At 40.1% G+C, this 13,997-nt stretch overlaps 1 protein-coding gene across 1 annotated transcript in view; it reads right to left on the minus strand.

Moving 5' to 3' along the window:
- Positions 1-12,694, minus strand: part of BTAF1 (BTAF1 RNA polymerase II, B-TFIID transcription factor-associated, 170kDa) — a 105,649-nt gene extending 92,955 nt beyond the window's left edge. The window contains exons 1-2 of the mRNA XM_011947844.1: positions 12,373-12,694; positions 713-836 (exon numbers count right to left, since the gene is read on the minus strand). Of these exons, the coding sequence (XP_011803234.1) occupies positions 713-836; positions 12,373-12,386 (138 nt within the window). The 5' untranslated portion in view covers positions 12,387-12,694. The remainder of the gene's footprint in view (positions 1-712; positions 837-12,372) is intronic.
- Positions 12,695-13,997: the final 1,303 nt, after the last annotated feature.

Below are 13,997 nucleotides of genomic sequence, written 5' to 3' on the forward strand. Positions count from 1 at the left end.
ATGAGAACGAAAAAAGGGGGTCAAACTGAAAGGAGAGAGAGATCCTGGGGCTCCCAATATCTGGGCAATCATATTGCTCCCCTACACTATCCTATATCTACCTCCCCAACTCCCCTACTCCTACACAAAGCACTCCTGCTTTACTTTCCATGTCAGGAAATTAAATGTATAGAATTTGCCACTTATTACAATACAGGTACACTTCAATAAGCATACAGAGTTCAGTAAAAATATAGCAGCTGCTTAAGCGAAGAAAATGGACTAGGATTATGAAAACACTGATCCACCAAAGCAGAAAGCCTCCATTTTCAAACAGCTGATAACTAAGAATATAATAAGACTCCAGCTTCTCACGTATTTCAATCATTGCCCATGAGTACTCATCCATTCAAAGACTACCAACTATGATATAATTATTAGTCATTAAAAACAAGTTAGACCACTAACAAACCAGATAAACAACTTAGTTCATTACCAAACTGGGACAGATTCAAATTTGTGCCACAGGCAAAAGGATCTATATTTAAATCCCTTAAACTACTAAACTTGATGAAAAAAAAAAAAAAAAAGTTTAAGTCTTGTGACCAGGGGGGAAAAAAAAGAAATAGCAAAAATATTTAAAAATTAAGACGATGTTTACCTTTATTTTTGTGTTCTTATCCATGAATAAGTCTCTACAATTATTAGACTAAAAGAAAAAAAAAGTTCTTACTTTAGACAGGAGATTATTGAGTTCATGGGGATGAAGCTTCACCACTTCTCCAAGTTGCTGTGCAGCAGCTTTTCTTGTTACAGGAGTAGTGCCAGTATCCAGTAAAATAAAAAGGCGATCGAGCCTGAAATAACAAAAATACAATGGTTATTCTGAAATGTTTTTCCTCATATGTACAAGTTTGAGTCAACAAATGTACTGAGCAGATGCTATGAAGGAAGACCTACACTAACATAGATAAGCCCCGGAAGGACACTATGGTGAAATAAGTCAGGCACAGAAAGATAAATGCTGCATATCCTCACTCATAAATGTGAGCTAAAAAGTTGATCTCATAGAAGTTAAGAGTAGAATAGTGGTTACTAGCGGCTGGGAAGGGTAGGAGAGGCAAGGGGGATGGAAGAGGCTGGTTAACCTATTTACAGCTAAATAGAAAGAACAAGTTCTAGTGTTCTGTGCCACTGTAGAGTGACTAAACAACAATTTACTGTATATTTTCAAATAGCTAGAAGAGAGGCACTTTGAATGTTACCAACACAAAGAAATGATAAATGTTTAAGGTGAATAATATGCTAATATGATCATTACATTGTATATGTGTATGAAAATATCACACTACACCCCCATAATAATGTACAATTATGTGTCAATTAAAATGATACTTTTTCTAAAATTGCAAAAATAAAAATAAAAGTGACTTATGCTAGGATTACAAGAGATACTTAATCTCTTACGGAACGTGCTATTGGGGTTGAGGGGAGCAGGTAAGGCAAGTACAATACGATACACGGCAGAAAAAGAAGTACAAAGTGCTCTGAGGATTGTGAAAGAAAGGAGCAAATACTATATCCTGAACTATGTAATACTGAAAAGGCTTCATAAATTAATGGTGTATGAGATGGATCTTACTGGTAGAAAAGAATTTTAACACTGGTGGAGATTAGGTGGTGAAAGGGAAAGGGGAAGAAATACCTGGAAGACGGAAAACAAGAACACAACAATAAGAGAAGGGAGAGTATATTTAGGGAAATGAGTAACAGTTTGGTTGTAATTCAGGGTATACTTAAGGGAACAGTGGGAGATACAGCTACAGAAGTAGCTGGAATCCTACTGTGGAGACCTTTTAATGAACTCGCAACCATGAAGGTCTCGGGTCAAGAAAGTAATGGAACTGAAACTACGCTTTAGGAAGATTGGCAGCAGTGTGATACATGAAGTAAAATGGAAGGAAACTCAGCTGGGCATGGTCATGTCTGTAATCTCAGCACTTTGGGAGGTCAAGGTGGGAGGATCCCTTGAGGTCAGGAGTTCGAGACCAGCCTGGCCATCATGGTTAAACCCCATCTCTACTAAAAATACAAAAATCAGCCAGGTGTAGTGGCATCCACCTGCAGTCCCAGCTACTAGGGAGGCTGAGGCAGGAGAACTGCTTCTGAAACCGGGAGGCAGAGGTTGTAGTGAGCTAAGATCACGCCACTGCACTCCAGCTTGGGTGACAAAGTGAGACTGTGTCTAAACACTTGCCTTTACCCATTCATTCACTGGCTTTTGCTATAGGATTGGTGAACAGTCAATCAGATAGTTAGTAGGACCAAAAAAAGGGAAAACATGGTTTCTTGACCTACTTTTGTCTTGATACCATCCCCCTTCTACCCTCATTCAATTATCCTTTCTCCAATATCTCAAATCAGTGTTACTAATCCATTCCCTTCTTCCAATATGCAGAGCTCTCTCCCTACTGAGAAAATAAACTGCTTGATCTCCACTCTCTAGAACACTTTCTTTTTACTGCCAAGCATTTTGAACAAGTGTTTAAAATAACATTTCCTCATCACACACAATTTAATCCATATAAATCAAGGTTCCATCTTTCTATACTGAAATATCACACCTGAAGGTCACCAATGAACTCTTAGGCTCCAAATTCAATAGTTTTTTTTTTTTTTTTTTTTGAGGCGGAGTCTCGCTCTGTTGACCGGACTGGAGTGCAGTGGCCGGATCTCAGCTCACTGCAAGCTCCGCCTCCCGGGTTTACGCCATTCTCCTGCCTCAGCCTCCCGAGTAGCTGGGACTACAGGCGCCCGCCACCTCGCCCGGCTAGTTTTTGTATTTTTAGTAGAGACGGGGTTTCACCGTGTTAGCCAGGATGGTCTCGATCTCCTGACCTCATGATCCGCCCGTCTCGGCCTCCCAAAGTGCTGGGATTACAGGCTTGAGCCACCGCGCCCGGCCGTCAATAGTTTTTTAAAAGGCCAATTTTTCTTGACTCTTCTTTGACAGCTGTGACCAGCAAGCACCCCATTCTTATACTACTTTCCTTCCTAGGTTGCACATTGTATTACCCTGTTCTCCAAACTCTTCTTTCCTTAGTTCTCCTATTCTTAATACTCTTAATGTGAATATTGGGAGAATATTCATGTTCAATCCTTGGCTGCTCAACTCTCATCAGTTTCTCCCTGAGGAAACTGTATACTGTTATTTGTTTAAATTATATCCAGAACAAATATTCCCCAAGTCCAGGCCCTCTGAGAGTGCCAGTTTCACACTCCCAACTGCCTTGTCATCCTGCTGCCAGATTAAGTTCCTAAAGCACCCTTTGAATAAACCACTACCTTACTCTAAAACTTTCAATGGCTCACACTTACCTACCAGACAGTAATCCAAAACAAAAAGTATCTCCCAAATATGGGTATTTTTGGTTTCCACAATTTTGCCTATACTGTTTCCTCCACTTAGAATGTCTCTCACACTCCTCCAAGCTAGGGTTACAGTGGCTCACCCCTCCTTGAGGGATAATTTCCTGGCTAGTTTCTGCCAGATCCCCAGAATGGTCACTGGTTGTGGTTGCAGTGGGTAGGTACTCTGCCTCACTGCAACAGCAGGCAATGTGCAGATATAACGGCCCCAGGTATGAGACGGGAACTGCTGGTGGGAGGCACAGCTGAGAATATGGGTATATCACCTGGAATTTAACCAGATACACGATTAGAGGTAATCTTCAGGTGTGCCTGAACTTGCTTCTCTAACAAGAGAATAAAATGTGCTACAGCAAACAAACAAAATATTTTCTCTTTGTTCAACTTTTCAGCTAGCTCCCATCCATCAAGATTCAGCTGAAGTCCCTCACCTTCTTGAAACCATTTCAAACTACTATGCAACAGAGATTACTTCCTTTTCTGAAACCCCCATGAATTCTCAACTTGAACAGCTACTTAAGTATTTATCATACTATTTGGTGGCATCTCTCACATTAGTCACATGCTATCTAATTTTCTCACATTAGTCACATGATGTCTAATTTTCCTCATTAGGCTTCATCTCCTTCAATCATTCTTTTTGTCTCGCACAACACTGCACAGTATTCAAATATTTGTTATGTAGTTGATATTTACTGTAAATAAAACTATACTTAAGGAAAAGTTCAAGTTTCTTGGGGACAAGTTTAAGAACCAACTTTAAGGAAAGAAAAAGTATTTTGTATTTTTTTTTCCTGCTTCCTTTGAGAAACATCCTATTTAATCTGTGATAGTAGTATTACACAAAAAACGGGTTGGCAAGGTAATGTTTCAGTAAATTAAAAGGCAGTACTTCAGCATTCTGAATAAGGCAGTTATGCCTGTCCCAAATAGCAAGCTGAAAAATGCCATGCAATAGGCACTGTATTCCTTCAATAATTTCCATCCCTCCTAAACTTTCCTTTGGTCCCCTGCTACCCAGCTTCACTTAGAACTCCTGCTCAAAGACCTTAGACTCCTCTCTAACCTAATGCTGATCCTGTCCCACAGCCACACAGTTCCTCTTGCCTCTCCTTTTTGCAGAGCCTTTTATCCCAATGCCATGTCATGTCACCTCTGCTCTCCCACCAGCCAAATGCCCTAAGGTAGCAGATCAGCTCATTCTCTCATCCATTCCATGCCTGTTTATCCTTACTTCTTTCACTTTGGATGGTAACCAAAATTGCCTCCCTGAATAGAGGAATGGGGACACAAGAATGCTTCTTTGATTCTCTTGACTTAAAGCCCCTTTCATAGTTCTCCATTCCTCTCTCCAGGACAGTAGATTGGACACCACATAAAAGGAAGAACAAAGAGATGAGCAGACAAAGATCTGACAAGACGGCAGTCTAACCTGTTATCTCAGGGTAGCCAGCTATGAGGCAAGCAGGGTAAGCATCAGGGCCAGGCCACAATGGAAAAGGCTGGTACAATGAACTGGTGGGGAAAGGAAAAGAACGTGTGACAGAGTCAGTATTATGTTGGAGGGTAGATAGAGGGCCCTTGGTGAGGGAGAGGTCTGAAGGAAGCTAGAAGGTCAGAAGAGAAGGGAAAGTTAAAAGGAGGGCTGATTGAGGGAACACTGTACTTATTCCCATACTACTTTTGGCTAAAACTTCTGTTGCAGAACAGCTAGCAGGAAAAAGTAACATTCTTCATTCTCTGAAGGATAGACAGACAGAGGAGACGCAGGTAACAGATGTCAAACTGCATGGAAGGTACCAAAGACTATAGAAGGATAAGTAAAACATAAGAAAATTATATTTTATAATATCCACTGGTTATACATTTATTGAGAATAAGAAATCTGGCCCATTTTCAATCTGGTTGTCAACTCCAAAAAATAACTAAACAAGACATGATTCATGTCACCTGTGATTTCAGGCAAATGTTATAAAGACTGCCTAGAAAAAGGAAAGAGTACATAGAATTTTGTAGAGGTTATGCTAACAGTTGCAATCCAACCTCTCTCCTCTCCAGATGTTTGCATTATGTTAATTCATAACAGTAAAGCCATAAAAATAAACAGAAAGAAATGTCACGCATTTTAGACAATAAAACGTGTCCTAGATTACTACTTCATCGTTAATAAACAAACACATGCTGTATTTCCGCTCTAAAACATCCCGGGGGTAGTGGGGGGGCAAAAAGCCTCACTGATATTTTCGAAATAAATTTAAACTCTACGATAAATTAGGGAAGGTCAACTGACAGAATACCTCACAAAGACAGCTTTGTGGCCTTAACTAAAAAAGCATGATCAGTCAAGAGTATCCATTTAGTTACACATATTTTATATGCAGCAAAAGTACAGTAAAATTTTAAGTATAGATGATTTGAATGTTTACTTTTCTATGTTACTTAGGAAATAAGGAAAGATCATGACTATCACTTAGTACAGTGCACAGTGTGTAGTTAATACGTGGAACTTAGCACAGTGTACATATTATCATTAATATGTTTCAAACGAAACAACTTCCAACAAATTCTCTAGATTAGTGTTTTTAAACATATACTTTCTAGGTCATGTTGTGGGTATTTTAAACTATGTTAATGTTATGTTGTTTTAAACATAAAGATATCATATAGAACACTAAGAACCAATATGAAGGTGTGAAACCATACCAAAGCCAGGTGTAAGGGCAGGTGTATGCTAGATAAGTTATCCCATTCTACCCCAGACCACAAAGTCCGTGAGAATGGAGAGTACACTGTTTTTCTCTGCTATACCTCTAGCACCTATAACATAGAAAGCACTCAGTTAGTATTGGTTAAATGGATGAAGAATGGTGAAAATGTACAACCAAGCTATGCTATTTCCTTCAAGACATTTTTTTCTACCCTCCATCCCTGATCGAACAACCTATACCCTCTTGCATGACTTTATCTTAATGACAAAACATAGTACATACTAATCTAGGTTCTTTAGCAGAAGTATGGGTGGTTTTAAAACTTCATATTAATATATATTATGTATTAACATGTAAACTTCATAATACATTTTAAAGTGTATTATTAAACAGTAAAAACAGTCTATTTTTATGTGTCACAATTGAAAAAAAATTAAAAATAATACTTCAAACAAGTACCTTGAGAAACAAACCAAAGAAATAAGGAGCAATTTACCATTGGGATTGAAATGGAAAAGCTTTGATAATGCCTCTTCTACTTTTTCTGGTTTATCTCTAAATTTTTTAAAGTATGAGATATTTGATAAATTATAATTTACAATAGTCCCGTCTGTCATCTTATAATGGATTGAAATTAACAATAAGGGCCAGGTGAGGTGGCTCATGCTTGTAATCCCAGCATTTGGGAGGCCAACGTGGGAGGAATGCTCCAGGCAGGAGTTTAAGACCACGCTGGCCAACATAGAGAGACTCCATCTCTATTTTTTAAAAATTATTAAAAATAAATTAACAGTAATGGAGGAATAGGCCTAGAAAACCTGTGTTGTCCTTTATCGGTAGTTTTTTCTACATTAACATTTTCCTGTCCAGGATCTACTGAACATCCCCTACATCAAGAAACTTCCTTTTATTTGACAGAATAGGCCTACTGAAACAATGTTGCTCTGAAGTATCAACAGTGCAAACAGAAAATTAACAAAATTGAGCGAAGGTCTGCTCATATGTAGCAATTTGTTTCTTCCGTAAGAGGATGTGTTTTTGTTTTTTCTGAACCCTTTCTGAACACTGTAATATTTTCAAATGCAAAGATATGTGAGAAATCTAAGGTATGGCTTTTAAAACAGTCATATGGTAAGTACTGTCTAGACATTGTAGACATGACCTTTACAGCACAGATCGCTGAGGGAAAACTATGTATTTCTGAAACTTTCTCTAGCTGATTAAGGAAAAACTATGTTCCTATTAACTAGCCAATGTACAATAATCAGTTCCATTAATTGTGGCATAAACAGGCAAAGGTAGCAAAAATAAGCTGTTTTAAAAATTGTATTAAGTCATGGTTCCCAATACAGCTATAGATTCCATAAACCTAAACCAGGCAGGGTCGCTCATGCCTGTAATCCCAGCACTTTAGGGGCAAAGCCGCGTGGATCACTGGAGCCCAGGAGTTTGCAACCAGCCTAGGCAACATGATGAAATCCCACTTCTACAAAATATACAAAAAAAATTAGCCAGGCATGGTGGTGTGCATCTGTGGTCCCAGCAACCTGGGAGGCTGAGATGGGAGGGTCACTTGGGCCTGTGATTGTGCCACTGCCCTCCAGCTTTCTAGTCTGGAGGCCAGAGTGAGACCCTGCCTCCAAAAACAAACAACAAACAACAAAATGCCTAAGAAATCCATCTAAGGTTGCTTTTTTGGGGGGGGGCGGGGGACGGATTCTTGCTCTGTCGCCCAGGCTGGAGTGCAGTGGTGCGATCGCAAAGGTAGCTTTTACTGTTGGTGGCAAAATCCCAACTAAGTAACAGATGATAATGAGAAAAAGCCTCATAAAGCAAAATGATGGCATTCAAAGATCCAACACTTATTATTTAAATTATTCACAAGAAACACTGAAAGCCTGTAATATATGCTAATTTGTTTTTTGCTGAGGTTGACTTTGTGGAAACAAGTCAAGTAGCTTGTGAATGACTAGCTGACTTTCCAGCATCTGCATCTTAAGGACAACATTGTTCTCTACTCCTACATTTGTATTTTGAGTCTTTTACTAAGGGTCTAAAAGAGTCCTATCATTTTCCATTGATATTTCACAGAGAACTTCAAATGCTATGATTGTATTTACAATTTCATAGAGTAACAAAGTTATTTTTGCAAGATGTAACTCAGCTACAGATCAACAGTCACGCATTTCATAATCTGCCACATTCTTACAACTGAAAGTACAGTAAAACCAAGCCTATTAAGCAGGGTTTAAAATATATGACCTCACAAAATACATCATATCCATTTTGCATTATAAATGACCACGCTATTACAGAATTTACTGTATTATAAATTTCAAAAGATTATTCTAATTTCCTTCCTGTAGGAGGTAGCTTTAAAAAGAAAAAAAATATTCTGATGATTGTTAAAATTAGAAAATAGCCAATATTAAAAGCTATAAAGTCTTCCTTACTGCAAAAAAAGAAAAAAAGTAGTTAAACTCAAAAGCACTCACTGAAAAACACTTGAAATAGTCTACTATGCACAAATTACAGTAAAATCATACTCCTACAAAAGTAGGAGTAGAGATCAATGTTGTCCTTAAGATGCAGATGTTGGAAAGTCAGCCAGTCATTCACTAGCTACTTGACTTGCTTCCACAAAGTCAACCTCAGCAAAAAACAAATTAGTATATGTTACAGGCTTTCAGTGTTTCTTGTGAATAATTTAAATAATAATTGTTATATCTTTGAATACCATTATTTTGCTTTATGAGGCAACTCATATGGCAACTCAAAAGGTATTAAAGCAAGAAGCAAAATCACTCATTCACTTTTTTTACATGTACTGAATACCCACTAAGAGCCTGGCATTCTGAGGATGGAAAAATCAAAGACATATTTCCTTCTCTCACAGAGTTTATGTATCCAGCAAGTAAGATAACAATTAACCAATTTCAAAATATAAATATTATGACTGACAGGAATACGTATTGGTGCAAATAGGTCAGATGAAGTAAAACCAGAGAAAATGTCCTGAACAAGGTGATATATATGCTTAGATCAAAAAACTGAGGCAGGTGGATCACCTGAGGTCAGGAGTTCAAGGTCAGCCTGACCAACATGGAGAAACCCGTCTCTACTAAAAATACAAAATTAGCCGGGCGTGGTGGTGCATGCCTGTAATCCCAGCCACTCAGGAGGCTGAGGCAGGAGAATCGTTTGAACCCGGGAGGTGGAGGTTACGGTGAGCCAAGAACGCACCATTGCACACCAGCCTGGGCAAGAAGAGCAAAACTCCGTCTCAAAAAAAAAAAAAAAAAAACCTAAGGTCAGAACTAGCCATACTTGAGATGGGGCTAAGAAGTGTTCCAAAGATAAAGAGTAGGGGGTAAGAAAATGAATTCTGGGGAGGGTGGAGGATAGAAGAGAGAAGGTGAAGGGGAAGTACAGAGAACTTGACACAAGATGAATCTAAAAAGACAACGCAGGAACCAGATCACAAAGGATCTGCTAAGATACGTTTGTTTGGGAATGCGGACTTTATTCTAGGGCAATAGGAAACGACTAAAGGGTATTAATCAGAAAGATGACCATGTACATGTTCAAATTTGCAAATCAGTAAATAATGCAATTGAAGTGAAGAACAGATTGCATGAGATGCCATGGAAGGCAGAAAAAGGAGAGAGGCTCCTGTCTTGACTAAACAGTCTAGTCCGAATACCAAATACAATGATACATAAACTTAATATGAGATTTATCAGGTGATACAATATTTAAAGGGATGAGTACTTCCTTTCCTAGGGCTAGAAGTGTATACTTTCTAGTGTATATTTTCAAAAGATTGAATGTAGCTTTATAGTGACAAAAGGGAAGCGTCTCTCTAAAGGTGTCTTGGACTAGAGATGGTGGCATGTTCTAGGATTGTGGTAACCGGTATAGAAAGAAAAATGATTGGCTGAAGAAAGATTAGAAAGGCAGAATACACAGGATTGGATTTGGTAACTGGCTGGACACCGGAAGTGGGAGGAAAAGGGAAGTCAAGGAATATTCTCAAATTTCTTGATCAGACAATTGAGGGAATAATGGTACTAATTTACTATTTCCCATCTGTTGGAAATTCTGGTGGAAATGTCCTAAAAATATTACAGTGTCTCTTCAGTTATGCATATGAAATAAACAGTGCAAAAAATATTTTAGACTTGATTTTGGCATATGATCTTTACCTCCTGGGCTATTTTCCACCTATTTTACATAAAATAGTATTAAAATGATTCTGCACCAACAGGACAGAAAGGAAGTTTGCTTAGCACAGAACTACGCTTCGTGCGTGGAGAAGGCCAGCTTGAAACTAAAATTTGCCATTCATGACAGGCTTTTTAAAAAGTGAACAAGAAAAATATCTACAGAAAAAGAGTGCTAGTCTTTGAAACACAACATCCAGAACAAAAGACAGTACCTTCAAAACCCATTCAGTCATTCAGAAATATTAAGTGTCCCAAAATTCCGAAAAGAGATTAGTGTAGGCCGGCCCAGTGGCTCACGCCTGTAATCCCAGCACTTTGGGAGGCTGAGGCGGGCAGATCACGAGGTCAGGAGATCGAGACCATCCTGGCTAACACGGTGAAACCCCGTCTCTACTAAAAACACAAAAAATTAGCCAGGCGTGGTGGCGGGCGCCTGTAGTCCCAGCTCCTCGGGAGGCTGAGGCAGGAGAATGGCCTGAACCCAGGAGGCGGAGCTTGCAGTAAGCCAAGATCGCGCCACTGCACTCCAGCTTGGGTGACAGAGCCAGACTACGTCTCAAAAAAACAAAAACCAAAAAAAAAAGAGAGAGATTAGTGTTGCCCGAAGTTTAGGTTCTTTTTAAACACTTTCATTTTGCCTTTATAAAGCTACATCCAATCCTGTGATAATACACAGGTTACTCTAAGAAAAGAAGTCCTCATCTCCTTAAACACTGTATTACCTGATAAATGTTATATTAAGTTTATATAGGAATGCATTTACAATGTATATATTCATGTATTTATACAGGAGGTAACAAATTAGAAGATACACCTTTCTATATTTGCGAAAATGTAAAATGTCACTTGCATTCTCTCAAGGCAGTTTTATTTAAAAAAAGAATGTACTCACATTGAATAGATTAATTTATAAAATAAAAATCAGATGCCCCATACAACGGCACCTAGCAACCCCCTTCACCCAACTCCCATGGGCTTCTCCCACACACTATTTCATCAGTCATCTAGGGAGTCTGTAAGAAATGGGTTATCCTTTCTCTTGCAAAACAGATAAAACTTGCGCACTTGATATGCTCCAAGAATGTGTTCAGTTAATTATAAAAAAGAAGGAAAACTATTTGTTTTCATCATTTATTCCTTCAGTCTATATGGTAAAAGAATCCAATTCTCATTAAAAGTTACCATATCAACTCTAAAGAACTTGGTGAATCCACCCGATTACTATCACAGAGGAACTATCCCTTAATTACATGTACACAGGGCCACCAAAATCCGCTTACAAAAGCTTTCCAACCATTCTATCACACTGGAGGAAAGAAGAATGTTTCTCCTATAGCTATACAAATAAATGTCTTGTTAGTTTTTCTATAGTTTTCCTGGGCTTTCCTGTTGACAGGCAATATTTTAAAAGAATATAAGATTTGTGATTTACCTTCCACGCCTTAGCTACGGAAAATGATGCTAATACGATAATTGGCTTAAGGTTACAACGCTGACGTTGGAATGTTTACTGCCAAACAAAAGGAGAAATTATACTTAATTTTAAAAAACATCTCAGGAAAGAACATACCCCTAAAAACGTAAATTAAAACTGTTAACATAATTAGATGGTCTCTTAGATAACAGTAATTCAGGTTTCCCCTCCATCGACAGTAACTACCAAGTTTTCCCATGAAATGGAGGTTAGGGACCAGCCTTAGAATACTGAGAAAGATAAGAGACTTACTCTCCTAGAACCGAAAGAGGGAAGAGAAACCAGAGAACAGAAACATGGTAAGGAAAGAGAAAAAACAGCTCTAACGTGCTAAGGGGTCTATTTAACAAGAAAAAGGCATTACTGAACCGATTCACCCAGGAGTAACCCGAGCCCAAAGCCCCGCCGACCACGGGGCGAACTCCGAAGTCTACTGAAGAAAGCGCCAGAGCCCAGTGACAATGAGAACCACTCTTCTCTAGGAGTAGGGGCTCTGAGAGGAGACCGTGCCTTGCCTGAGTCGCCTTTCAGTTCGCTTGTCTGGAGCAAGACCCACCTGGAGACCGCCATGGCCGGGTGCCGGCGGTTCGGAGCTCCCCGCGACCTACGCGCCGCGCAGCTGAGGCGCTAGTTTCCAGAAAGCTGAGAGGCGCAGGCCCAGGCCGCGGAGCACAGGGGAGCGGCCGGTGCGGCGTGGAGTGTTCCAGCGCAGGCCCTCGGGCATCTGCCCTGCCGCCTACCCGAGCTCGTCCCCGCGGCGGCCGGACAGCAGGGGTCCAAGACAGTAGCGGAGGCGGCAGTCCTCCGACCCACACGACTTCAAACCGGGTACCCCCAGCTCCGCTCTTTGCTGACGCGGGCGTCGGCACGCAGAACTGAGCGTCAGCGCGCCGGAAGTGACGTAAGCTCACCGACCAGGGCTCCGCTCCGCGCGAGCTCCTTGGGTTTGGTGGCACGCGCCTAAATAAAAGCGCTTTGTGCTGATACAGAGAGGATGTCTAGCCTTAAGACTAGGGAAGGAGGTAAAATAAGGGTCCCCTTATTAAACAGAGAAGGAAAAAGTCGATTTAGTCCAAGTCCTGGAACTTCAAAACCTTGGTTTCTAATTCCATACCACCCAGATTCTGCTTCCCATCAGACTGCTTCTAGGAAGCAAGATCAGAAGGACCTTAAGATGCGCTTGTCCAGGTGGTGAAGCCAGTGGGAGGAGTGAAAGCAAGAAGTCGCCATGACGCTGAAGAAATGGCTCAGATGTTTGTCATTGTTTGCCAGAAGTTCTACCTAGGTATTGGAGAGGTCTTCTGACCAACGATTTTGCCAAGTTAGATTTCTCAATTGTTTGTGTTGTTTGTACCATCATTTTCTCAGCCAGCCAGATTTGAAAACTACTATTCTTAAATTTTTGTTCTTTTGGGGGACTTATCTGGCTTTTCAATAGTTTTAAGTTCATTAGGCTTTTAAACACTTATGCCAGGCCGTTGTCATCTTACACTTGATTTTTTGTTGTTGTTGTTGTTACTCGAGTTTCGCTCTGTCGCCCAGGCTGGAGTGCAGTGGCGCGATCTCGGCTCACTGCCAACCTCCACCTCCCGGGTTCAAGCGATTCTAAATGTGCCTCAACCTCCCGAGTAGCTAGGAGGCACAAGGGCCCCACGCCTGGCCAATTTTTTTGTATTTTTTAGTAGAGACGGAGTTTCGCCATGTTGGCCAGGCTGGTCTACTCCTGGCCTCAAGTGATCCGCCCGTCTCAGCCTCCCAAAGTGCTGGGATTACAGGTGTGAGCCACTGCGCCTGGCCCTTAAACTTGATTTTTATGCTAGTAGTCAAAATAATATTTCTCCAATTTTCAAGTCAGCCCATCTTATAGGCCACCAACAGATTAATCTTCAAAAAAACCTCACTGCTTTTTATCATGTGGCTCCTATGCTTATAAAGCAGGTCCATTGGCTTCTCATTACCTGAAGAGGCTACGTCTCAATTCTTGAGTCTGTTTTTCATCTGTAAAATGAGGCTAATGAGAAGTACTGCAGAAGATTGTGGGAATAAAATGAGGTCATGAATCTAGAAGAGCTTACAAGAACTTTGTAAACCATAAAGTAGCATATATGTATGTAAAGAGAAAGAAACTAACAAGTACCTGCTCTGTGCTGGGCACATGACATGCATTATCTATATAATTTG

The sequence above is a fragment of the Colobus angolensis genome, unplaced genomic scaffold, assembly GCF_000951035.1.
Source record: "Colobus angolensis palliatus isolate OR3802 unplaced genomic scaffold, Cang.pa_1.0 Scaffold270, whole genome shotgun sequence".
Lineage (NCBI taxonomy): Eukaryota > Metazoa > Chordata > Mammalia > Primates > Cercopithecidae > Colobus > Colobus angolensis.